The sequence below is a fragment of the Chionomys nivalis genome, chromosome 19 (genome assembly GCF_950005125.1).
Source record: "Chionomys nivalis chromosome 19, mChiNiv1.1, whole genome shotgun sequence".
NCBI classification, from domain to species: domain Eukaryota; kingdom Metazoa; phylum Chordata; class Mammalia; order Rodentia; family Cricetidae; genus Chionomys; species Chionomys nivalis.
Genome location: NC_080104.1, coordinates 34,302,713 through 34,330,428, shown reverse-complemented (window position 1 = coordinate 34,330,428; position 27,716 = coordinate 34,302,713). Strand labels below are relative to the sequence as shown.

Below are 27,716 nucleotides of genomic sequence, written 5' to 3'. Positions count from 1 at the left end.
AGTGAAGAGCTAAACTAATATTCCCAGGATAATACTAGGATGTAGAAATTGGTAATAAAATGTCTGAGTGAGAAAACGGACTTTGACTGCTGATGTGCAGGGCCCTAGGCATAATCCCCAGTGCACACACACACCTACAAAAATCAGATTTAATTCATCAGATTAAAAAGGTTTTGTGAGGGAAAATTCTTACTCCAATAATATAAAAACAGTGGGATAATAAAAGTGAATTAAACCTTAATTGGATTTATCATATATCCAATTAAGCCTATTTAGTATACTGTGCATGAAGCAACATATTAAATATTATGATTGAAACAGTGTCTTTTTCCTTCAAATGATGATTATTGGGCACTTACTGTATGCTTGTCATGCATGGATAGGATTTAACGAGACTGACTGCTCCCTGACTGCTTGTTACCGACGAGCTGACTCGGTGTAGCAGGATCTGACGCACACTCATGTGTAAGGAACCTCCTGGGAGTTAAACCCATGCTTCTCTGCAGCAGGGCAAATGAGCAGCGATAAAACTCTGACACGATACCCCAAAGCATAAGACTTTGGAATGCCAAGTGCTTTGAAATAAGCAGGCTCAGATCCACAGACTCAGGACTAGGTGTCACTCAATGGTAGAGCACTTGCTTGGAATGCACGAAGGCCTTGCGGTCTCAGGAGACAGAGGCACCTTCACTGGTTTTAAAAGACAGAGACTAAAACTGCCTTCGTTCCTTTAACATAGCAGACAGTTTCCTTTCCATGCCTGCGCTGCTCGTCTCTCAGCAAGGTGGACAGTAGAATTTGTAGCTAAGTGAGCCATTCAGATAATCGTTAGAAGATGCCTATGCCAAACATGTTAGAACAGGAACAATCCTGGTGTACTGCAATGCAGAATAAAGTTGAGAGGAAAGTCACCCCGAAAGCTCTGTGGGTCTAAGTGTGCCTTCTTGGGGTACTGCTCTGATTCTAAGAGAGACTTAGGAGCCATAGGTGACAAGAAGTGGCCAGGACTCAGCAGCCAGACCTTCCCTGCCTAGGACAGTGTTGGTCGAATGGGTGAGCACTAGAAGGTGTCTCTGGAGTGCTGCCATGATGGTGTCCAGTCAGGGTTTGTGCTGGCTCCAGGAAGTCAGACAGGTAGGGAATCACTGGTCAGTGGTTTTGAGGGTGAAGCATCAGCGTGGCCCTAAAATTGAGCTTGGAGTTCCCCAGTTTCGATCCAAATGCCCAGTTAGGACCAGCTGTAGGAACAGGATGGAGACCAGTCCTGACCCCATCAGTGTTGCTTCTGGGACCACCTTGTTGGACCACAGCAGAAACTGAGCTGAGACCAGAGGTTACTTTGCCCACTCATAGATGTCTGTTACAGACTCCAACAGTCTCTGATGAAGGAGTCTTCAGAGGGCAGCCAGGGAGCCCCGATGATGCACCCTTATATTTGAGAATTGACTGTGGAAGATGAAAGAGCTTCTGATTTGCAGATGATGGATCTGTGTGTTGTCTTCCAATTGATGTCGGCCTTGCTTTAAGTACCTCAATATGTCTGCTTCTCAATTTCCTGTACCCTAAAATAGGACTCACGGTGGCTGTCAGGCTGCTGTGGGGATGAACTGTCTCAGTGTGTGGTCCCTTGCTCAGCACTAACAAATGGTAGTGATTGTCATTGGCAGATGTTGCCTCCCTGCAGGACTGAGGACGGCAGAAGCAGGAGAAATGAGTCAGCATAGCCCTGTTTACTCTGTGTAACTTTAAGGGTAACTTTAAGGATCACTTGACACAAGTGATATACAAAGTGCTCAGGGAGCTCATGACAGAGGTGCTATGGTTTGTCTCAACAAATAAGGAAACTGAAGCATTACAGGTGTGAACAGCTTGCACGAGGATCCACACACCCAGATTCTAATGGGCCTGGGGTTCAATTCCAGATGACCCGACTCTCCCATCTACCTGCCGCCCCTGCACACCGCCTCTTCACGTAGCTCATCTTGGTTTCCTTTTCAGCTGGGATAAAAATGCCCTCACAAAAACGGCTTGAGAGAGGAAGGGTTTGCTGGTCTCACAACTCCAGGTTTCTGTCCGTCATTGTGGGGAGGTCAAGGCAGCAGGAACTTGAAGCCGTCATAGCGCATCTATACTCAAGCGTGGAGAACGATGAATTCAAGCATGCATGCCAGTGCTCAGTCTCTTTTTCATTCATTCCAGGGCCTGGCCCCTGGAGTGGTGCCATCGGCATGCAGGATGGACAGTCTCATCTCAGTTAACCCAATTAAGAGAATTCTTCACAGGGCTGCAGAGATGGCTCAGAGGTTGAGAGCACTGACTGCTCTTTCAGAGGACTCAGGTTCAGTTCCCAGCACCCACATGGCAGCGCACATCTGTCTGTAACTCCAAGATCTGAAACCCTCACAAAGACATACAAACAGGCAAAACACCAATGTACATAAAATTAAAAAAAAAAATCCCTCACAGCCACATTCATCTTCCAGAGAGTTCTAGATTTCCTCAAGTGAACAGCTAACACTCACAATCTTAAGCAGAATCCTTGAAACAGCAGGAGGGGACCACCTGAGTTTCAAAAAGAAAAGACTAGGTTGCTACACTGTTTTGTAGGCAGATTTATGCTGTTTGTATATTATCTCCAGCCCATGACTCATAGTGAAGTCAAGGTAATTCACGAGGCTCGTTGTAAATACACACAGAGAGATCAGGCCAGCAGACTCTGCCCACATCAGCCTGGAGATGGCTGGTACTCTCTCATCCTCCTTCTCTCCCCATTCTGTCCTACCACCGCAAACAACTTTCTACTTGTGCCAGTGGCTTCTAAATTTTTATTCTCGGTCAAGACCTCCCATCTGATCTCTAGACCCCAAATCCATCTGCTTCCTGGACACTTCAAGGATCCTCTTAGATCCCCAGAGCGCTCTTCTGCTGTGGTCCCCAACCTCTCCGGTATTCTGAGAAGAGGCCCATGTGGTGCTCTTAGCTGCTTCTCCCTTTTATAGCTGTAGCAGGATAGCCCCCACTCACCTGAGACTTCTCCTTGTTCCTCTGCACCAAGACCCCATTGTCACTCTAGTCCTTTCACACGGTCTCCCTGGATCCCAAACTGACCCCTTTTCTAAACCCTTTCTCCATCCTGAAGTCAGAGGTCAGCTCATAATGGCTGTCTCATCATTCTCCCAGCCTGCTTAAGATTGCTCATTACTCTCTCATTCAGGATAAAAGTTAAAACTCTTGGGCAGGAGAGATGACTCAGCGGTCAAGAGTACATACTGGAATTGCTCTTCTAGAGGACCTGAGTTCAGTTCCCAGCACCCACGTCAGGCGACTGAGGGATCGGATGCCTCTGGCCTCCAGGAGCACCTGCCCTCACGTGTACACAACCACACACGAATATACACGTGTAAACATAATTTAAAATAAGAAAAATGAACCTTTTAAAATAGGAAACTCATTTTTTTTTTTTTTTTTTTTTTTGGTTTTTCAAGACAGGGCTTCTCTGTGTTGCTTTGGAGCCTGTCCTGGAGCCCAGGGTGGCCTCAAATATAAAATGTTTTACCATGCCCTTTAAGACCTAAGTGATCCACATGTGTAGTCTAACATCACTCTCCCTTTTGCCTTTTCTTGGTCTCAGTGACAACAGGACCCCTTCAGTTGCTGTAACAGGACTAGACCCAGAGCAGCATACCCCACACAGCAGATATCCACCATAGACCACGGCTCATCAACAGGCATTTACCATGAACTGAATTCATCTGTAAGCAACAGGCATTTACCATGAACTGAATTAGTCTGTAAACAACAGGTATTTATTTCTCACCGCTCTGGAGTCAAGAAGCCCAAGGACAAGGCACATTCAGTAACTTCCTCCTTCACAGATGGCAACTTCTCTTGGTGTCTGCAGGTGGTAGAACAGGTGGCCGTCTCTGTCATTGCAGGGGACACTTCCTTTTTACCACCCTTCCTATCCCCACCTCATCTAATTTGAAATAATTTCCCAGTATTCAACTGTCCTTAGCCCCCAGAACACAAGCAGGACCTAGAAAGTAAACCACCATTAATTGTGTAGCAAGCTCCTCGCCACACTTTCCTGCTGGGCTGCAAGCTTCAGGAGGCCTGGGACTGTGTCCTGCCTCTGGAGCTGTGTCCTTCTGCCTCTCCAGGGTCACCACAACTTGCTCAGAGCCTTTAGCAGAAAGTGGGATCTGGTGATTATTGGTTGAGTATATGGGATTTGGGGGAATGGCCATCGAGGAATGGTGGATTCATTTTCTTTTCTTTTCTTTTTTTTTTTTTGGTTTTTCGAGACAGGGTTTCTCTGTAGCTTTGGAGCCTATCCTGGAATTCCCTTTGTAGGCCAGGCTGGCCTCGAACTCACCGATATCCGCCTGCCTCTGCCTCCCGAGTGCTGGGATTAAAGGCGTGCGTCACCACCACCCAGCTTAAATATTTATTTATTTATTTATTTATTTATTATACAATATTCTGTCTGTGTGTATGCCTGCTGGCCAGAAGAGGGCACCAGACCCCATTACAGATGGTTGTGAGCCACCATGTGGTTGCTGGGAATTGAACTCATGACCTTTGGTAGAGCAGGCAATGCTCTTAACCTCTGAGCCATCTCTCCAGCCCTTGGATTCATTTTCTGTTGTGAGTTAAATGTTGCTAGTTTGGTTGGGGCTTTAAATAGCAGATCTATTCTACTCGAGATCACCCAAGTCTACAGTGAGTCTTACAAGGCTAAAATCAAGGAGGCCTTGGGATTCCCTCTGGTGGTTCCAAGGGAGAATTCACTTCCCTGCTTTGCTCAGAGCAGAGAACACACACAGTCCTCTGCTCGGAGCCCCACGCTTTCACCACTGCATTCCTTGCTTCTGTCATTCCTGATCCTCCCACATTAAACTCTGACCCCTACTGTAAAGATCCATCTGATTACACTTTACCTGTGGGCTCATACAGGGTCATCATTCCCTCTCCAGATGTGGAACCCACTCACATCTGTGGAATCAGATGCAGCATGCAATTCTGGGGGCTGGGATATGGACCTCTCTGGAGGAGCTGTTAATTGAACCCAAGGAAGATGGCTGTGCTAGTTTAAATGTGCTCGCCAATGAGGACAGACACGTGATAATTCATGCTAATGTATGCAGTGCCTCCATCTGGTATTTTGGGGGTGTCACGATTGTGCTTACTTATAGTCTAGATGTTTTAAAATATAGGAGTGGGAATATTGGACTAAGGAAATGGCCCAGCCATGAGAGTACGTGCCATGTAAATTGGATTCCCAGAACTCATAGCCGTTAGTCATAGCAGCTTACCTGTATTTCCAGCTTCAGAAGAAGGAAACAGGCAATCTCTCCGCTGGCTAGTGAGACTAGCCATATCGGTGAGCTCTGAGTTTGGTTGATTGGAGATGGATCAATGAGACTGCTGACACCAACCCCTGGGCCTCCACATACACATACACGTGCACACACATGCACAAGCCTAAAGGCACACACAAGCACACTTATCTCTTCCACACACATTGTGAGAGAGAAACTGACAGAGGGAAATGAAAGAATAAAAATTCAGGTCGACCCCAATGGCAAGGGCCGACATTTGCTGTCTGAGAGGGGAGCCTCAGGGCCCCCGGCGCAGGGGAACATGATGCCCAGAGCCTGAGAGCAGTTTTCATAAATGCGGGCAGAGAGTGGGGAGGGCATGGCTTCAAAACTGTGGGATGGGCACTAAATTAAGCTGTGAGGTTTTTGCAGTTTCTAGACTTCTGGGTATGTGGTGGGGGTTAGCTGTTCATCGGAATTCCACGAGCCTGACTTCCTAGAACCATGCTTTCGGGCCCTGTTTTTAGGGAAAATTTTCTTTCACACATGGTATAGATATAGATACATAATATATGTGTATGCACACATGTGTGTATGTATGTATGCTGATGTATGTATGGTTCTAATACATATAATATATAGTTGGTGAAGGTAAATCTTGCCATATTCCCATCATACTGGAATGAGAGCAGTTGCGAAGGGAAGCATGGAGAATGGAGATCTTCATTCAGATAGTGACTTGCCGCTCACAATGGAATGGTTGCACCGTTCTGCCCAGGAGTGGCTCTCCTTCCAAGTTTTCCTGTCTGGCCCTGTTGTGTGTGGCTGACCAACGTCTATTGCATCTCAAGATCTGAGAAGGAGAAATGTTTCTAGTCCCAGACAAATAAGGAAATCTAAGGAAGCACCATTTCCTTTGACTCCGTGTGCCAAGTTTTCAAACCACTCCAATTTCTCTCTAAGAGACACAGGGAATTCACAGATGGGAACTGCGAACCGAGCTCTGGAAAGCACAGCAAGAGCCTGAAGATATGGACAAATGTTCAGAGGTGGAAAAGCCAGAGACTGGGAGGGGTCTGCGGGCTATACAAGTGACTTAGGAGTGACTCCTTCTCAGGTTATTGAGAGATGACCACCTACAGGGAAGGACCCATCTCAAAAAGCCAGCCTTCCTTCCCATTCCCCAGGACAATTAGGGGAACTTTAACAGGCTTCCATTTTAGTCTGTTGGGAGCAGTGAGACCCCAGATCCTAAATTTCTTGTAATCCCCTGATCTGAGTGCCTACAGCTGCTCTGAGCACGAGACCTTCAGGGGTTCCTGATGGCAGGAGAGTGGTTTCTGGTGGGTTTGGTTGGGGCGTGGCTATCTCTATATAATCTGCCCCTGAACACAATAAAGGGGCATTCTTGGGGAATTCAAGAATGACCCGTGTTGCTGTCCCTCTGTTTGTGTGTGTTTGTGTATTTTAACCTTCAGCCCCTCACCCGAAGCTTGGTAACTGGGTAATAACCACAGAGCGCAAACACGGGGGCGCGGCATTAGTCAGTTTCCTGGAGCTCAAGTATTTTGTAAATCAACCTTCTTAAAGAGAAAAATCTCATTTTAAGAAGTTTTTATTAATATATTAATTATACATGAGAATGGATTTTATTATTACATGTATGCATGTCCATAATGTATTTTTATCATATTCACCTCCTCTGCATCACCCTCTCGTGTCCCCTACCATTTGTGTTAACCACCGTCCCCTTCCCAGCTAGATCCCCTTCCACTTCCAAGAGCACCAGGGAATGGTTATTTATAGGAGCTATGGGCAACATACTGGTGGCTACATCACTGAATAAAGTGTCTCTGCCTCTGTTGTGACACTGTGTCTAAAGACCAGCATGTACTTTGGTAAGCTAGTAAGCCATCTGTCCCTTCTGGAAGTGAAGAGAGAAATGGTTCCTTTGGTAGAGGGCAACCAGCTTCACAAGTTCCTGATGAATGCTGACTTTTGTCTAGCCACTAGACTTTGGGGAGATAGAGTTTCTTCTGGACCTGACGCTAACCAGGACAGGATGAAGCATTGTGTGGGCATGCCACAAAGTTAAACTACACTAAAATAAAACAAGCACATTCTTTAACTGTTCCCCTAAAAGAATGGAGCAGAGGGAGTGGGTGTGATCCCCAGCCTGCAGTTGGTATGTCCTTTGCTAGGGTCTCAAGGACAGCATAGTTCAACAAGGGTATTACACGTTAACTAAAAGCAGCCAGCCTGGGTAAAGGCAGTCTTAGGAATGACATAAGCACCTTCTGCAGATGTCTGCAAGGCCAGGCCAGCAAAGACAAAGTATGTCTTTTTCTAGGTTATCCCCAAGACAAAAGCGAAACCACAGAGAACTCATAGCTCCCTCTAACTCTCACATTTAGTATCATGTCTATCCATTATATATCCCCTCCTACACACATGTTCTCAGGCTTACACCCAGGACTACATCACAGACATGTTAGCAAATACAACACACCCAGACCCTCCCTCTGAGCAACTTTCCTCGTTTCTACTAACGTAGAACCATGCTTGGAAGAGTAACCCCCGCACCCCTGCAAGGTGCTCCCATGCACGGAGTCTGCCAATTCCTTACCCACAGCATGGGCTGTTTCTCTCAGTGTCTGTGCTACTAGGGTTATATTTAGGAAGTGGTCTCCTGTGCCAATGCATTCAAGTGTACTTCCCACTTTCTCTTCTATGAGGTTCAGTGTGGCTGACTTTATGTTGAGGTCTTTGATCCATTTGGACTTGAGTTTTGTGCATGGTAATAGATATAGATCTATTTTCATCCTTCTACATGTTGATATCCAGTTATGCCAGCACCATTTGTTAAATATGCTTTCTTTTTCCCATTTGGTATTTTTTTGCTTCTTTCTCAAAAATCAGGAGCTTGAAGGTTTGTGGATTAATATCTGGGTCTTCGGTTTGGTTCCATTGGTTCTCTTGTGTGTTCTTATGCTAGTACCAGGCTGTTTTCAGTACTGTAGCTCTGAGTAGAGTTTGAAGTCAGGGATTGTGATGCCTCCAGAAGTTCTTTTATTGTATAGGATGGTTTAGGCTATCCTGAGTTTTTTGCTTTTCCATATGAAGTTGAGTACCGTTCTTTCGAGGTCTGTGAAGAATTTTGCTGGGATTTTGATGGACGTTGCATTGAGCACCCAAGATTTCTTATATCATGGTTTTGTCAGAAACCAGCAGCGGGTCTCTTTGGACTAAGGTCTGGGCCTTTTTCAGGGCTCTGTTCCTCTCTGAAGGCTCTAGGGGAACAGCCACTCTCTTAGCTTTTCTGGCTTCTATGACTTGTGTCCTCTGCCATACTAGAGGCAGGAATGCCAACTGAGCCTTTCTCACATCCTAGCCCTGCAACACTTCCTTTTGCCTGCTTCTCCTCCTTTGAAATTGTAACCAGGTGTGGTAGCCTCTTGTTTTAACCCAAGTACTCAGAAAGCTGTGGTAGGAGGATTGAAAGTTCAAGACCTGCCTAGGTTAGGCCGTGAGCCTCTATGTCTGTAATTCAATACTAAAAAGAAAGAATAACAGAGCCCTTATGATTATCTTGGACCTAGCCACAGCCCAGGAAAACCTCCCTATTCAAAGACAGGTGATTACCGACCTCAATTCTGTGTTGTCATCTAAGGTAGCATATCCACACACTGCAGAGGCGAGAATGTGAGTTCCTCTGAGGGCTCACTAGCCAGTCTATCTTGGGGGAGGGGATTGATACCAAGATAAGCTGGGCTTCCTATTGTATAAATGGAAATTTCTGTACTTACATAGAATACATAATTTCTTTTCTACTCTGTATAACCAACGTGAATAGAGAAGAAAAGAAGTTTCCCCATTTAAATACAATGATTTATTATTAATTCCATTGCTTCATCCAAGAGAGATTTTGTTGAAGGAATTGGCTTTAATCGTGAACAAATAAAGCTGATGACAATTCTCACAGGGACAAATTCTAATTACGTGTAACTCACCAAAAGTCATCTCTTCTTTCCTGTTTGTATTTTGTAATGCATACAACATTGTTACTTCTTTGCTGATTGTATTTATTTTCTCCTGTGTGACTCAGGGTTTGTTTGTTTTGGAGCCGAGTAGATTCTACTTTTCTTGTGATTGCATTCAGTGATTCCTTTGTCTCAGCCCACAAGAAAAATCCACGACTCAGCAACTAGACTTTTGCAATGTTGAAAACACCACAGACCTTTTTGGACAGAACACAGTGTTCTTCCGTGCAGCAATTTGTCTGAATACGTGGGCATGGCCAACTATTACCCTCTCTTGTCAAGACTCAGCAGGGTGTGTGATAAAGAAAAGCTTCCAGGCAGGTAAAGACAAGTTCCTTAAGTCTATGCTAAACATGTACACAACTTGGCAGAGGCATCTTTCTTAAGACTTTCCCATAACCTAATGAACGGGAAGTGGTGGTGCTGAGTCATGCCTCCAGACAGCTGCTTTATGACATCTGTCTTCAGTGTTACGATGAGTTGTCTGCTTGGTCAGGTGTGTCAGGATCCCCAAGGCTCCCCCAGACTCAATGACTTATTACAAGGACTCACAGAACTCAAAAGCTCACAGGTGACTTCACTGAAAAGACACAGGATGAGATAAACAAAGGTACAAGGTGTGTGCCATGAAGGCCACAAGAAATCAGACATAAGCTAGCTGCCAAGCATGGGGCATTTGCATGGGGCAAATTCAATTTCCCAAGCAATGATGCATGGGAATGTGTGCAAAGTGTTGCCAGCCAAGCCTCTGGACCCGGGTAATCCGGGTTTGGGGCATAACCCGGTCCTGTGCACGCCATAGTAGCTGTATCTGATCTCAGCTCCTTAGACCTCAACTTCCCAAGAGACCAAATGTTGTGTGTGGCCAAGGTCCTCAGTCAGAACACCCAAAGGACTCAGAAGTTGTCATGCAGGACCTGTTCAAGGGTCAGAACCCCTGAAGATGGACCTTTCTCAGATTATGCTGGGTTTGAACAGCCCAAGCCAGCTAAGTTACTCCTCTCCTGACAGCACTGTCGCTGTTCTTGGTGTATTGCTAACAACAAATGGCTATTGTGAGGATTAATCAACCTCTGATGTATAAAATATATCCATGCTAAGTAATTCTACCTGGCTTTAAAACTAAACAACTGACTAGGTTTAAAATGGAGCCCAGCTTTTGCTGTGGCATCAGCAGACTTCGGCATCTCTACTCTCATTCTCCTAATGATAAAACCCAAGACGCCATGTTTGGTCATATTAAAGATAGTAAAGATATAAGGCATATTTTCCCATATGCTTCTGGATTTCCAGGAAGAAGATCTGTAACAAACACAGCCAGTCTCCATTTAAACCTGAATTTTCTGAAACGCTTTCAACTTTTTGTGTTCATCGATTCGTGGCCACATTGTGTATCATGCACTACCCTGTTCATTTAATCTCCTTCAATACAACAGCAGTCTGCATCTGCCATAGACACAGCTGTGCCCTTGGGGATGCAAGGGATCTAAAAAATAGATTTCAAGGCCTTAAAGATGGCTCAGCAGTTGGGAGCACTGACTGGCTGCTTTTCTAAAGAACATGGGTTCCAATTTCAGTACCTACATGGTGGCTCACAACTATCTGTAACTCCAGTTCTAGGAGAGCCAATGCCCTCTTCTGCTTTCTGTAGTATCAGGCATATAGCTGATTCATAGACATACATACAGGTAAAACACCTGCGGTGATTTGAAAGAAAATGGCCCCCCCAAAGGGAGTGGCATCATTGATGTGGCCTTGTCGGAGTAGGTGTCATCTTGGAGGAAGTATGTTACTAGGAGGTGGGCTTTGAAATCTCATATATGCTTAAGCCATACCCAGTCTACTTCCTGTTGCTGCATTTCAGCATGTAACAGCTCCTTCCCCAGCACCACGTCTGCCTGCACACCGCCATGTTCCCTGCCATGATGATAACAGACTAAACCTCTGAACTGTAAGTAGCCACCTCGATGAAATGGTTTTCTTTTTAAGAGGTGCCATGTCATGGTGTCTGTTCACAGCAATATAAACCCTAACTAAGACAACACCCATTCACATAAAATAAAATAAGTAAATCTTATAAATAAATAAATTAGATTGTGGAGATAGTTGCACAGGTCTCAACTGTTTGCTTTAAGGATGTGATGGTTTGAACAGGAATTGTTTCCCATAGGCTCATTGATGAAGGCTTTGGTTTCCAGGCAATTGTGCTATTTTAGGAAATGGAATTTTTTTGTTTTGTTTTTGTTTTATGTTTTTCAAGACAGTGTTTCTCTGTAGCTTTGGTATCTGTCTTGGAACTAGCTCTTGTAGACCAGGCTGGCTTCGAACTCACAGAGATCAGCCTGCCTCTGCCTCCCGAGTGCTGGGATTAAAGGTGTGCGCCACCATCACCCGGCTAGAAGATGGAAAATTTAAGAGGTATGCCTAGTTGGAGGAAGTGGGCCACTGGGAACATGTCTTTGCTCCTGGTCCCTCTCTCTTCTCCCGCTGACCTCTGCTCCCTGTTCCCCCATGAAGTAAATGGCTTGCTGTAGCACAATCCTCCACTGTAACATGGGGTCACTCAAGCCCACAGCAGTGGCAGCAGACTGTCATGGGCTAAGATCTCTGACCATGGGCCAAAATAAAACCTTCACTAACATAGAAATTGGTTATTAGAGAATTGCTCAAAGAAGTGCTGACATTTTTTATTATCTATTCGGGAAAAAAAAAATGAAAAGAAGGAATTGAGAAGAGAGCTCAATCAATGAAGCAATTTAAAAAAAAAAATCTCTGCAACCACAAGCATAATGTCAAATTTTCTGTCATTGGTTATTTAGATGATGAGTACATAAAATCACTAAGCCCCGGGGGCTGGAGAGATGGCTCAGAGGTTAAGAGCATTGCCTGCTCTTCCAAAGGTCCTGAGTTCAGTTCCCAGCAACCACATGGTGGCTCACAACCATCTGTAATGGGGTCTTCTGCCCTCTTCTGGCCTGAAGGCATACACACAGACAGAATATTGTATACATAATAAATAAATAAATGTTTAAAAAATCACTAAGCCCCATAACAATCTTCTAAGTATATCTTCAGCTGACTCTATTATTACATGGCATCCTTTGGCAAGATACCTTAAAAATCTTTTTCTTTTTCATCCCAATCTTCAGATTTATTCACACGAAGATGTTTATCAGGGTCTCCTTCTGAATTGATGTTCATACTTCGCGTTCCTCTTTTCATCTCTTATTCTATTTTTGCTTTCTTTTTCTTTTCCTTAACAGTTTGCCAGTTTTCAAAGAATTCATTGTGGGCTGTGTTACATGTCTGTTCTTTCTTGGTGTCAATGCTGCTGGCATCTGCATTTCTCCCTTCCTCCCCCCTCCCTCCCTCCCTCCCTCCCTCCTTTCCTTTCCTTTCCTTTCCTTTCCTTTCCTTTCCTTTCCTTTCCTTTCCTTTCCTTTCCTTTCCTTTCCTTTGCTTTGCTTTGCTTTGCTTTGCTTTGCTTTGCTTTGCTTCTGACTCCTTGAATGGGATACTCACTGTGTTTAGTCAATTAAGTCTAATCATTCAGGGCTATAGATTGCCCTCTAGTGACCACCTGAGCTGCATCCAGGCTAGTACTGGCATCATTGGTTGAGTTTTCTGTTTCCTGATTTCTGCCATAGTTTCTTATTCTCTCCTTAAGAGTGGCAGCAGAACTTGAAACTGGCACCGGCACCTTTCACCCCATCTCTGGACACCTGTGCTTGAGTATGAACAGGAGGTCAACCTCCTGTCAAAGATAATAAGGGTGCTAGGATGTGATCCAGTGCTTGTTAAATATTATCTAGGACTCAGTCTTGGCTTTGTTGGAGGTAGTGAGACTTTCTGATGGCCGAAAAGTCAACCATGTGGTGTGAAAGTCCTGCCGATGTGTCGGCAGGCCACTTAGCACATTTAAGTAGCTAAACCCAGTCAGAATGCACTTGTTCATGGGATGTGGGTGCACACATATATGTGTGCATGAGCATGGGGCCAGAGGATGGCCAATCTGAGATGTGGTTCCTTGGGTGCCATCTGCCCCATCATCCTACAGAGTGAATATAAACAATACCAGCTAGACTGCGCAGAGAATAGAAACTATGTACTGAAATAGTTCACACAGAAACAGATGTCCAAAATACATTGTTAGCAAGCTGCACTCACAATTCCTAGATACCCATCTAGATTTGCAAAGCTATGAGCAAAAAAAAATCTATTCATATAGATAACCACATCACTGGAAACTGTAAAGATTACAGAATTTATATTGCTATGGTGTCATAAACCTGTGTGTGTCTTTATTTGCTTAATTTAGTAGTCCCACCCTCAAAGGATGGATTTTTATTTTATTTTGTTTTGTTTTGTTTTTTTGTGACAGAGTTTCCCTGTATAGCTCGGTATAGTCTGGACCTTCCTAGTACAGGCTAGCCTTAAACCTGCAGAGATCACCTTGCCTCTACACTCCAGGTGCTTGCGTTAAAGGCATGTGCCACCACTGCAGCCCAAAGGATAGACTTTTAAAAAAGATTTAGTTATGAGCCAGGTGTAATGGCAGATGTCTTTAATCCCAGCATTTAGGAGGTTGAGGCAGGTGGATCTTGGTCATGGGAAAAGTTTGTGTGTGTGTGTGTGTGTGTGTGTGTGTGTGTGTGTGTGTTATGCACATGTGTATGTGTGGTTGTTGTGTGCAACCCTGCATGTTCATTCAGAGGCCCGAGAAGAACAAGGATTGTCTTCCTCTACTCAATAACTCAATAGAGTCTATTGCTCTCTACCTTCTCTTGTGAGGTAGGGTCTCTTGCTGACCCTGAAGCACACCATTTTAGTTAGGCTGACTGGCCATGCATCTCCTCGGATGTACCTGTGTCTGCCATCTAGTCCTACAGGAATGCAGGACCATGCCCAGCTTTTACATGGATGCTGGGATCTGATTCAGGTCCTCTAGCTTGTGCAACAAGTCCTCCTACCCATTAAGCCACCCCCTCAACCCCAAAGTTGATATTTTAAAAAAATCTACTCAGTCTATATGATCTATTCATCCTGTCTTATTTAAGAAATCCTTTCCAATTTAAAGCTACAAGCATAATATAGTTCCCATATTTCATCTCAAATGCAGTAAAGATCTGCTTCCCAATTCTGTTTAGAACTGAATTGTGTGCAGAGGGACATGAGGATTTGCTGAGAGGAGGATCTCACCACTTAACACTAGCTGTGCTCAGCTCACTCTGTAGACCAGACTGACCTAAAACCCGCAGAGTTTCACCTGCCTCCGACTCCTGAGTGCTGGGATTAAAGGCATGGGCCACTATGACTGGCTCATTACGATTTATTTTTAAAGATTTTTGTTTTTTGTTTTTTTTTTTTACTTATTTATTTATTTTTATTCTTTTTTAATTAAAATTTCCACCTGCTCCCCATTTCCCATTTCCCTCCCCTCCTCCCAAATATTGCCCTCCCCCCACTTCCCTCCCCCTATCCCCACTCCTCTTCTCCTCCCCCCACTCCATTCCCCCTCCCTCTCGATACTGAAGAGCAGTCCAAATTCCCTGCCCTGCGGGAAGACCAAGGTCCTTCTATCTACGTCCAGAAAGGTGAGCGTCCAAACAGGCTAAGCTCCCACAAAGCCAGTTCATGTATTAGGATCGAAACCTAGTGCCATTGTCCTTGGCTTCTCATCAGTCTTCATTGACCGCCATGCTCAGAGAGTCCGGAATCAACCCATGCTTATTCAGTCCCAGACCAGCTGGCCTTGGTGGGCTCCCAATAAATCAGTTCCACTGTCACAGTGGGTGGGTGCATCCCTCGTGGTCCTGATTTTTTGCTCATGTTCTCCCTCCTTCTGCTCCTCATTTGGACCTTAAGAGCTCAGACCGTTGCTCCAAATTGAGACTCTGTCTCTACCTCGATCCATCGCCAGATGAAGGTTCCGTCCCGATGAAACTTCTCGGCACCTCGATTTTTGTTTTTCTATCTAGTCAACTTTTGGGCACTAATTATTAAAAAATAAAACATTACCTGCTAGTTTCTGTTTCAGTCTTTGTCAAATATCTGGTTTTCTAAATTAAAGGTCTGTTTCTAGGCCTTCTTGTCTATCCTTTGTTCTCATACCAAAGCCCACGAGCTACTTTAATAGATGACTTCTGCAGAGCTCACTATCTGGCAGAGAAAGGCCTCTAGCCTTGGTACCCTTTTTTTATAGTGATACCAACTGTTGGAATTTTGCCATCCCATGTGACGCTGACATTCATCACCCAGTCTGACTCACACATGCTACATACGTGATTTACAGTTAGACTGGGGTACAAGTCTGTGGATACATCAATCTTCAGCGTTCTATGTGTTTAAAGGGCAAGCCTATGCTTTGCATATATATTATAGTCTGGATGGGAAGTATCCTCCACATGGGTAAAGGCTGGGTCCCCAGAAAGTTTCACTGCTTCGGAATGAGATGGAAAGTTCAGGAGGTGTGCCTGGCTGGAGCAAGTTGGTCACTGGGGTCAAGGCCTGGAAAGATGGACCTTGTCCCTGCCTTCTCCTCCTGGTCCTCTCTTCCTCTTGTTCATCTTATGGTGAACTTGTTTGCTCCATCAGAAGCTCCCTGCCATGATCTCCAGCTTCCCTTTGGATCCACAGCGATAGAAGTAGGAACAGTGGGTTATAACCTCTGAAGCCAGGAGACAAAGCAAATCCACCCACCCTCCTTTAAATTGGTTTTGCTCCGTGAAAACTTATGGTAAAGCCTGACCAGTGGTTTAGGAGCTCTCAGAGCTGGTCTGCTAGAGGAATCTAGAAGTCTGGAAGCGCGGTACAGAGAAGCCAGAGAACACCGTGGGCAGAATCGAGTGCGTGATTTTGTGGCTGACTAGGCTGCATCAGCAAAACTGTGTGCTTTTGACTTCAGGCGGGAGCAAGTACTCTACTGAGAATTGACTGGAGACTGTGTTACCTGGTGACAAAGTTCTGGCCTCCCTTGTGTCTATTCCCTGACACTTTGGGGGAGGTCTTTCAGCATTCGGCTGTGTAGTGGGTTTCTCTGGATTTTTTTTTATAATGATTTATAATGAGATTTGAGAGCAAAAAGAAAGATCAGAAATATTTGAAAATTTTCTGTTTAGACAAGTAAAGAAGTGTTTTGCAAGTTTGGGTGTAAGGGAGGCAGCATTACAGAACAGATTAACGCCAAGAAAAAAAGAAACTTCTTACTTTACGCCAGAACAACAGCAAAAGATGTTCTGAGAGCATCTGGAGAACTGGGCGAACTCCACCCAATTTGGGTCTAAAGATGTGAAAGAATAAACTTGCTCAGAAGACTTGGCTTGGTGAAGAGGGCTCTGGGGCTTTCTGCTCACAGAGGGTCTCACACGAAGCTGTTTTCCCAGAATTCCTTTCACTCTGCAGCTACATAGGCACTCAGAGACCACCAAGATGGGGTCCAAGAACTGTCTACTGCTAATCTAATAGTAGAACTTGGCATTGTCTGTGGGCATCCTGATTTTTGCATTAATGCAAAATGCAAAAATGATGGAGTCATGGAAGCTTACACCCAGGTTTCTAAGGAAAGTGTAAAAGACCAGAAGATATGCGATGGGGCTGGAATCTCATCCGGCAACCCCAGAAAGACCTGAATAAAGCCCTGAGGATGACCCTAAGTGCAATAGACACTGTGGATGTTGGAACTCCGAGGGTGAAGGAGTTGCTGTGGAAAATGACAGGCAGCAAAGGGAGCCAGCATAGGACAGCAGCCTAGAGGGCTGCGAAGGGTAAACCAGCCGAGTGGAGCTGACGTCACACCACCACACGCCTAGGAGCTGAAGGTGGATCCGCAGGATTTGGTGTTTACCTTGCTGGGTTTTGGTCTTACCTTCCTTACACCCCTTCCTTTCTGCTCCCTGACTCTTCCTGTTTGAAGCAGGAATGTTTACTTTGCGCCATTGTACATTGTAAGTATGTAACTGGCCATTTGAATGTATAGAGGCTTGCAGCTCTGTTTGTCTGGAGTCTTAGAAGAAACTTTGGGTTTGAACTTTTAAGCCCTGCTAGAACCATTCAGACTTGGGGAAATCCTGGAGATGGACTAAATGTTTATTGCTATCAGAAGATGACTGTGAGTCTTTGGGGCCCAGGCAGAAGGCATGGTTTAGATATAAAATACTCCCCCATGGACTCATGTCTGAAAACTTGGTCCCCAGCTGACAACATAGTTTTGGTACCTGATGAAAACTCCAGAAGTGAAGCATATAGATGTACCTAGAAGTATTCTCCGTCCGCTAGTCCCCCGGACTGTTTTCTTTTCTACCTACTTGTTTCCAAAGCCACTTATGAAATAACCACTCTGAGGCTTAAGATTAATTATATACTCTTTGGCCTATTAGCTCAAGCTTCTTATTAACTAACTCTTACATCTTAAATTAAGCCATTTCTATTATTTTATATTTTACCACAAGCTGAGAATATCTTTATGGCCATCTCTGACACAGAAAACCAATAGAAAGCTGAGATGCTTCCTTAGGGTCTTATGGCTCATTTGGGAGACAAGGTGTCACGATGGGAACAATGCACCATGAAGATGCTCTACCAGAACATGAATGGACATACCTGTATCTTTTCACAATGTCACAATAAACAACAAGTTACCTTCCCTTCCTGGACTGCAATTTCCCAAGCGATCCCAATTTCCCTTGATAACTGGCGATTGGCAAGCACGGGTCCATTTATTCCAGGCTCGTTTAGAAAGCCTCGGGTCCTGCTTTCTATGTCAAGCGGTGAGTACATTTATCTATATGCATGAGAAAATATATGTGGGTTACGGAATGGCCAGCTAAGGGTTAAAGTAGCCTCCCAGGAAGATATAGGATCACTACAGTCAGTCAGTAAGATATTGAGAAACCTGTTAAAGAGAGCCAGAGAGATGGCTCAATGGTTAAGAGCACTGACTGTTCCTCCAGAGGACCCAGGTTTGGTTCCCAGCACCTACACAGTGGTTTGTAAACATCTGCAACTCCAGTTCTAAGCAATCCAATGCCCTCCTCTGGTTTCCTTGGTTACCTGGTGCATAGATATCATGCAGGCAAAACACTTGCACACATAAACAAAAGTATAAAAAATAGCCATCAAGGGGGCTGATGGTTCAGAGGTTAGAAGCACTGATTGTTCTTCCAGAAGTCCTGAGTTCAATCACCAGCAACCACATGGTGGCTTAACCATCTGGAATAAGATCTGGCACCGTCTCCTGGCCTGCGGGGATAAATGCAGGGAGAACACTGTATACATAATTAATATTTTTTTTTAAAAAAAGGCACCCATCAAAGTGTTGCTGGAGACACCAAACTGCAGGTCTCCCAGGTGAGCTGGCCCACGGGGCCATGATGTTGATTGAGTCAGCTGCAGAGCAGGAAAATGGAGGAAAGTCCCCAAACACTGTCAGAATAGGTAAACAGATAGACAGATAACAGTTCAAGTAGGTTGTCTCAAGCGATGAGGATGGAGCTGTGCCCCAGCCTCAGATACGGTCAGGAAATTCCTGATTGTGGGTTTCCTGAGTCACACCTTGAGCCGTCGGATAACAAGTGAATGGGGACATCAGCTTGAAACGTCAGATCCCCTCCCCATCCCGATGTCACCATCACCACACAATGTCAGATCCCCTCCCCTCCCCATCCCGATGTCACCGTCACCACGCAATGTCAGATAACCTCCCATCCTCATCTCAATGTCACCATCTTTTCTCAGTATCACAAAGCTGGTGACCAAGTCCTTAGCACAAAGACCAAGCTACCACAGTAACAATGACAAACTGCCATTCCCATGGCATGTGGACCCAAGACTGGAGTACTTCAACTGTCCTGTAATTACCCTGGTTGCGTCTAACATATGCACAAAAAATGAAAAAAATGTTACAGGGGTTACAGACAATATAAAAAATCTGCAGTGGTACAATCAGCAATGTGACAATTTTAAATGTTTGATAAAATCCTTGGTATTTCAGGCTCTGGTGTCACCATTGTCTGAAAATATGAACAATGTTCTTCCTCTGCAGAAAAAACATTGTCGACCCAGAAGACCCTCGATGTGCCCGGTTAACACTCACTGGCCGGATGATCACAGTACTGCCAGGAGAGTTAGAGTTTGCCAAGCAAGCCATGTTTTCAAGGTATGGAGGTGCTTTAAAATTGGTCTCCCTGAAGCCAAGCACGGTGGTGCATGTCTGGCATTCGGAAGGCAGAAAGATTCAGAATTTTAAGCCAGTCCGGACTGCATAGTGAGTGAACCCAAGGCTAGCCTAAGCTACATAGTGAGACTTTATCATAAAAAAAAAAAAAATACAGCAAAAAAAAAACCAAACAAACAAAAAAGCAAACAAATAAAAAAAAAAAAAACCAAACCTGTTTGTCCCGATATAGACAAGAATAAGTGGATGTCAGAGATGGTGGAGGAATGGTGTTTACTGGCCCGCTCCTCCTGGCTTGCTCCGTTGGCTTTTATACTCCCCAGGACCAACCTGCATAGGGATGGCACCACCCACAGTGGGCTGGGTCTTTCTGCATCAATTATTAATTAAGAAATTGCCCATAGGCCAATCTGAGGGAGGCATTTTTCTCCGTGGAAGTTTCCTCTTCCCAGATGGCCCTGTCTCTTTTCAAACTGGCGATAAAACCACGTGTGCCTTGCCATGAAAGCAACTGAGCCTTCCTAGCCCCACCAGTGCCACAGACATGCTCCGACATCTCTATCAAGACCATGGTGGCGTTTGTTTTGTTACAGGTGTCCTTCTAGTTTGCTGTTGGTCCTTGACTTATGTTTACAACATCTTGAGATGTGAAGAAAAATTTTATTTTTATAAAATTGCAAAGAAAAAAAAAAGACCAACTATAGCCCCTGCCTCCAAAGATATTCTCATGCATTTGGGAGGCAGGTGTCAGTATAGCAACAGGAAGACAGAGCTCCCTGTCCACGCTGCCTGGCTCTCAGCTTCCTGCAGGATTGGAAATCTCTCCAGGAGGAGATGCATTCACGGGCTTGCCATTCTGTTACTTTTTATACAGAAACACACAGGGTCTTTCTTGATGCTTCCCACTGGCAATCATCAGCCATCACTGAGCACTGGCTAGGACTGAATGCTAGGGAGCTGTGCACTTCCTTCTCACTCCCCATACAGCCCTGTGATGAGCATCATCATCACCTTCACCCACACGACAGGTGAGGAGACAGCCATAGACGCAGCATCAGCATCTGAACTCATCCGCTATGGAACTGGGATTCACACCTCAGAGCCTGGCTCCAGAATAGAGCTCTTTAGCCCCTCTGTAGAGAGACCATAGCTTCCTGCCTTGATAAGGCTCCCCCAGCCTCTGCTCCCAACCCATCAGTGTCTGTATTTTGGGGGGTGTTGAACCCAAATCAGGCCTAGAGGTGGGAGATCCCGGGGACTGGCTGAGATGCACTGTTTCACTACGTTCTTCTCCCTCTGCTTCTGCAGGCATCCAGGGATGAGAAAGTGGCCCCGCCAGTATGAATGGTTCTTCATGAAGATGTGGGTAGAACACATCTGGCTTCAGAAGTGGTATGGGGGTGTAGCCAACATCCCAAGGGAGGAATACTTCAAAGCAGCCCCAAGAAAGGCCTGATGGTAACACAAAAGTCCTAGGCTTTGCATTAAAGTGAAGACCTTTGAAGTGAAGAAGCCAGACAGTCACCGACTGGTGTCCCTGTTGAAGGGTGCCTAGCAGCCCTGTCATCCTGCAGCAGAATGAGAGAGGATGAACAGGGAACCTTGGGCTAGACTTCAGATTCACTGGAGTGGTCCTTTGTGGATCCACCGTTCGTACAGGCACTTCACATAGAAAGATTTTGTTTCTGCTGTACTCAATCCAAACACACACATTTGGAAATCATGGTGGTCAAAAGGGAAGTGGTAGTTGCTGATCCTTTCTTTCAAAAAAAATTAATGATCGTATGTACCATGTTATTGCCTTGTATCATGAGAACATCATGTTACTTACTATCCGAAAGCGATGCTTTGAATGGAAGCTCATTGCATTCAAAGAGCTGAATGTGCACCACATTGTGTTGCTGTGGGTTCAGGGAAAGGTGGAAAGTTTTCTCTCTGAAGGTTACTCACTAGATGTCACAGAATTGCCGATGCATTTTCTAGAACATATTGGTCACTTGGGGAGCCTTTTTCCCCCATTGTAGTATAGCAGGTGGAGGAAGAAGGTGAAGCTTTGCACACACCCTGTTCTGGATGGGCAGACCATTAGCGAGAATGGGGTAACCATGGCATAGTGCTTTCTAGGTCCCCACTGTTAATATTTCTGGTAGAAAGTGCCCCTCTACCACTCATGAGATGCGACATCCAAAATAAGAAGCGCCTCCTTCCACATGATGTAGTGAAGGCAGGGGAGAGAGTCAATAGAGAAAGCAAAGGCCATGTGCAAGAGAAGGACCTCCCCTGGGGGTCTACTCACTGCCCAACCCTGGGCCAGACCCTCAACAGAAGTCGCCTCAGTTAAGTTCCACCGAGGAAGATGTGTGTCCTTAGTGTTCCCTTCAGACAGGGAGGCTGAGGCTCAGAGAGGTCCAGTGGGTATCCCCAGCTCAGATTCCTGGATTCACTGCACATAAAGGATGGGGTGCTACCTCCACATTTTCCAGTTTTAAAATGAAGGAGTTACACAGGTAGTCATCCAGCTGGGATTGTGATTATAAAGGAGAATGACCAACTTGCCTGGAGGTCGCTTGTCACTGCTGAGGGTGTCAGGAGTGCAGGCATAGGGAGCACACTTTGAAGTTTTTCAACAAATCATTTACAAGAGTTACTGGCATTTAGAAGACACTAGACTGAAACTGTGTGTTTACCTGAGGCCTGATTGGACCAAAGCATGCACCACCAAGGCCAGAAAGGATCTAACAGAATTCATGCTTTCTACCTTTCCATAAAGGCTAGAAACTCTCTTTAGTGGATCGGGTATGTTATATAACTTAAAATTACATCACTAATGTAGAAAATATACACATTATTAAAACAAAGCAATTTTGTTTAACAAAATAAGACACAAACAGAGTTTCTGTTGCCAAAATATTTTTAAGTACTCCTTACTAGAAACCTAGTAAGCTGCACAATTTTTTTATTTGACTCAATCCAGCTCATAAGAGTTCCCAACAATCATTATTTCTAATGTGTAGTCATAGGGTAGCTTTGCTAAAGATATTTTTTATTTCAAGTTTAAAATTATTGCTACTCCCAATTTAGAATAATATGGGGAAGGGTGCTAGAAGAGCAAACACCTGTTAAAGGAACTCCATAAATCAATCTCAAATAACAATCCCTGAAGTATCACTGCTTCTCAGGCTGAATTACTGATATTCGTTTGTTAGCCTGTATGGTCAGGTTCTTTTTATGGATGGTGTTTCAAAGCTTTGAAGAGCAGGTTCCACTTAGAAACACCATAAATCAAGACTACAAGAAATGACTTCTGAATAGACCAGACAGCAAGAACAATATTGAAAGCTCACGGGCTTGAAACAGAATTTACACTGAATTGAAATGTGCAGGACTGAATTAGAAGTTTTAGAAATAGCAATAAGGCAAGAAAAATTGAATGCATACAAAGTGGAAAGAAAAAAAAACACATTCTTATTTTCTTTTTTTTTGTTTTTTATTTTATTTTTTTAAATATTTATTTATTCATTTGTTATGTATACAATATTCTATCTGTGTGTATGCCTGCAGGCCAGAAGAGAGCATCAGACCTTATTACAGATGGTTGTGAGCCACCATGTGGTTGCTGGGAATTGAACTCAGGACCTTTAGAAGAGCAGGCAATGCTCTTAACTGCTGAGCCATCTCTCCAGCCCCAACACATTCTTATTTTCAATGACATGATTATCTACACAGAAAATTGCAAATAATCCACTTTTTAAAAGTCAACAAGCCAAGGTTGGAAGATGGCTCAGAGGTCCTGGCTGCTCTTTCAGAGGTCCTGAGTTCAATTCCCAGCGACCACATGGTGGTTCACAACCTTCTATAATGAAATCTGATGTCCTCCTCCAGTGTGCAGGCAGAACATTTTTTTTTAAATATTTATTTATTTATTATGTATACAATATTTTGTCTGTGTGTATGCCTGAAGGTCAGAAGAGGGCACCAGACCTCTTTACAAATGGTTGTGAGCCACCATGTGGTTGCTGGGAATTGAACTCAGGACCTTTGGAAGAGCAGGCAGTGCTCTTAACCACTGAGCCATCTCTCCAGCCCCAGGCAGAACATTTTATACAGAATAAATAAATAAAATTTTTGGAAAAAAAAATGTCAACAAGCCTAAAGGACACAGGAAGGTCTTAGGAGACAAGACCAGCACACAAAATTCAATCCAATTTCCATGTGTTAAAAAACAGACAAAATTAAAAGTGTCACTCCAAAGAAAATTAAATTATTTGGGGTATAAAGTTAACAAATTATGTGTGGAATCTATATGATGAAAAAATATTTTTAGTGCTAACAAAAGTAATCAAAGACTTAAACGAGTAAGATGTACCATGTTCGTGGATTAGAAGACACAAAGCAGAGTTGAGATCAATTCTTCTTAACTGGGCTCTGGGTTGGATTCGTTTCTATGAAAGCCCCAGCAAAATTTTGGTAAACATATCTAAGCTTACTATAAAAGTTGTGTTGTAAATAGGAGTATAGCTCAGTGGCATAGCATTTGCCTAGCATGCACAAAGCCCTGTTTAATCCCAAGCACCACACACACACACAGATAGTTACATATTCCAAGGTGTGTAGTCTTTGAAATAGTTTTTAAAATTCTTTTAAAAAGAGAAGTAGGAGAAATTCGTCGAACCAATGAGGAAGATCTATTGTATATCAATACTATTCAAGACAGTTTGTTTTTAATAGAATCATGGATCCATGGGACAAAACAGAGAATCTAGAAATGGATCAAGTGTGGTGCATTGAATTTTTGTTTGTTTGTTTTTTCTAGACACGGTTTCTCTGTAGCTTTAGAGACTGTCTTGGAACTAGCTCTTGTAGACCAGGCTGAACTCGAACTCACAGAGCTTCACCTGCCTCTGCCTCCTGAGTACTGGGATTAAAGGCGTGCTCCATGACTGTCTGGCCGAATTATTTTTTTTTTTTTACAAAGGTAGAGGTTTAACATGCGAGGACAGCCTTTAACATTTGTGATAGGGCATGTGGACACCATAGTGAGCCCTGGGCTAACCTCAGACCTTACATACAAACTAAATCAATGGAGCTCATGTGTGTAAGCACATGAATGTGAAACTACCATGCAATAGAAAGAATCAGAAAACTTCAGGAACAAGGGCTCAACAGAGTGTTTTTGTACTTGATAACAATAGTGCAATCCATCACAGGAAATTTTGATAAGTTAGACCTATTAAAATGTAAAAGTTGGGTTATACAAAGGACTCTGTTAAGAGGATGAAGAGACAGATGATGGTGGCAGAATGTCTGCAGACCACACATCTGGCAAAATCCTAGTGTTGAGAGTATATGCTAATGTCTGCAGACTACACATCTGGCCAAGGGCTAGCATTGAGAATATATACAAATGTCAAGAAGGGTGTAAAGGAGACAGATAGTGATATATGCTGTGCTGGGAACATCAGACGGAACAGGGACTGGAAAGTCTCTTGGCTGTTTCCTAAAACACTAAATTTGAGACTGTCTACCAACCAGAAACTGAAAATTGGTCCCACAGAAATGAAAACGTATATTCATTCACACAAAGACTTTCATAATAGAGAGCCAGGAGGATGGTTCAGCAAGACTCTTACCAGGCAACTCCGCTGACCAGAATTCAATTCCTGAAACCCACCTAAAACAGTAAAAAGAGAGAACTGGCTTCACAAGGTTGGCCTCTAACCTCCTCATGCACACTGCTGCATAATACACACACGCACACACACACGAAAAAAATAACAAAAACACTTCCACATGAATTATTCAACATTAGAAAACTGGAATTGGAATCAGCTGGGCATGGCGGTACACATCTTTAATACCAGCACTCGGGAGGTAGAGACAGGCAGATCTTGGTGAGATCAAGGCCAGTTTGGTCTACATAGCAAGTTTCAGGACAGCCAGGGCTACATAGAAAGACCTTGTCTCAAATTTCTCTCTCTCTCTCTCTCTCCTGAAATCAACTAGATGCCCATTAATCTGGTGGCGAATTATTTATACCATAGAATACTACTCAGTAACATAAAGGAGCTAATTATTAATACAAGCAGAAGCTTGAGGAATCTGCAGAAAATTATGCTAAGTGATTTAAAAAGCCATGTAGAGCATTCGCTTTATTTAATTCCATTCATGTAACATTTTGAATGCTGTGATTTTTCTGGAAGGAGCACAGAATGAGACAGGAGAACAGAATTTGAACGTGACTGTAAGTGGATAATGACAGATTCTTATGGTGAGGAAGCAGCCATAGCTTGACCTAAGTCAATATTAAATTGGAGAAACTGGGTAAAATGAACATGGGACCTCTTTGTATGATTTCTTAAAACTGCATCTGAATCTTAATTATCTACAACTATCTCAGCATCTGCAGTTGCCTCAAAGGGAGAATTTAATGGAAAACTTGCTGAAATCAGTTCTTTATGCCATCTCACCTGCGAGTTCCTAACAGAATGAAGAACACAGCAAAGAGCGACATAACAACACCTAGCAGAAAGGAGACATGTCTTTTGTTAATCACTGATATACATATTTGTGAGAGCCGTGTAACCCTTCTTTTAAAAGCTTTTTAAATGTATTTAATTTAGTGCTGAACAGAAATTACTAAGGACCTGACGGGGCTGGGGTGGAGCCCAATGGAGCACTTCTATAGCATGAAGGGCTGGGAGTGACTCCAAGCATCATGACAAAGAAAATTGGATGGATGTGCTGTCCAGATTTTCTGTGGGACATTTACGAGAGATGAATGTCTTCAAGTTTCTAATATATACTTGCTGAGTAAGTGTGATAAGTAACTGAGTTTGTAAATAAGGTTCTTTCACCATATTATCAGCAACCATTTTCTAATTACCAAGAGGGGCTGGTCTTTGCTTTCTCCTAATGAGACATCTAAAGTAAACCAAGACCCCTATATGTTTGTCATGGCCTCCAACAGCTATGGAGCTGGCGCTTTGTGAAATTCCGTTACCGTCAATGACCACACGGTACATATCGACTCTTGGTGACCATGTTGTTTTAGGATTGAAAAATGTTCCTGAAATTGTCCCCAAAGCCTTGTATTTCATCTTTAATAACATAGGTGTCACCAGTGAAGTATTTATTGATGGTAAAATTCTCTAGAATACCTTATTGATGTTTGTTTGATTGTAATAGCAAGTTGCTTATGGGAAACTTCGTTACGACAGTTATAGTTTGCCTGTCTTGTGTAAGGCATGTGGAGTGTGGTCTGTCTTCACACTAGGTATGCCTGCCCATTTTGTCAAAAACTGTTTCATTCCCAATACAGTTTCTGTGCTTGCCTGTGCTATTCTAACTGTGTCGGGATATTTGTGCATAGTCTTTTATATGAACTGTTATAAATTAACATTATTAGATTCCTAAGAAAACAGAGGCTACTACAACGCAGCCGCTGAAGACTGTCCAGCAGAAAGGAAAGAACGAGCAGGCGACTTTTGTTAGGACCTTTTTTTTTTTTTTTGCTGAGACTGAGCGGAGCTTGCTGTCTTGCCCAGGCTGGTCTTGAACCCTAGGCTCAAGCAGTCCCCCAGTGAGCTTGAACTCTCATGGCTTGCCGTGGATCCTGGCTGCTATGATTTCACAAGGCTCTGAGTTACACAAACTTTATTTGCTGACTTAGAGGTACTGCTGTAAATTCTGTAAATACTGTTGGAGAACCCATTCCTAACAGGAGCTGTGGGCAGTTGACCGCCATTCTTTTTGGGGGCATGGGCCACTGTTTGCACCCACAGACATGAACATACAGGCAACACTACATGGGTTTAGGGGGCTTTCCTTTTAACTAAACAAAGAAAAGAGGGCATGAAATTGAGAGGTGGCCTAGGAGGGTGGTAGATGAAGGGGAGAAAGCTGGGGGGGGGGAGGGAATATGTCTTTGTAAACACATACTAAATTGTCAAATAATAAAAAATATATATATATAACTAGAAAGAAATGCTGCTGTAGCCACATTTTATGTTTCCCATTCTTGAAGGAGTTACCAGTTGTGCTGTTCTAATCGTGTGTGTGCATGTGGGATACTCTATATATAGTCATGTAGACATGTTAGTGTGTGTACATTTGCATATAGGTGTGCAAGCTTGTATGTGCCTGTATGTGCAGACCAGAAGTCCAGTGTCAGATGTTTTCCGTAAA

General features: G+C 43.8%; 1 protein-coding gene across 1 annotated transcript in view; it reads left to right on the top strand.

The window, feature by feature from the left end:
* Creg2 (cellular repressor of E1A stimulated genes 2) overlaps positions 1-27,404 on the top strand; it is a 40,674-nt gene extending 13,270 nt beyond the window's left edge. Inside the window, exons 3-4 of the mRNA XM_057751877.1 lie at positions 19,401-19,514; positions 20,841-27,404. Coding sequence (XP_057607860.1) covers positions 19,401-19,514; positions 20,841-20,988 — 262 coding nt within the window. The 3' untranslated portion in view covers positions 20,989-27,404. The remainder of the gene's footprint in view (positions 1-19,400; positions 19,515-20,840) is intronic.
* The last annotated feature ends 312 nt before the right edge of the window (positions 27,405-27,716 follow it).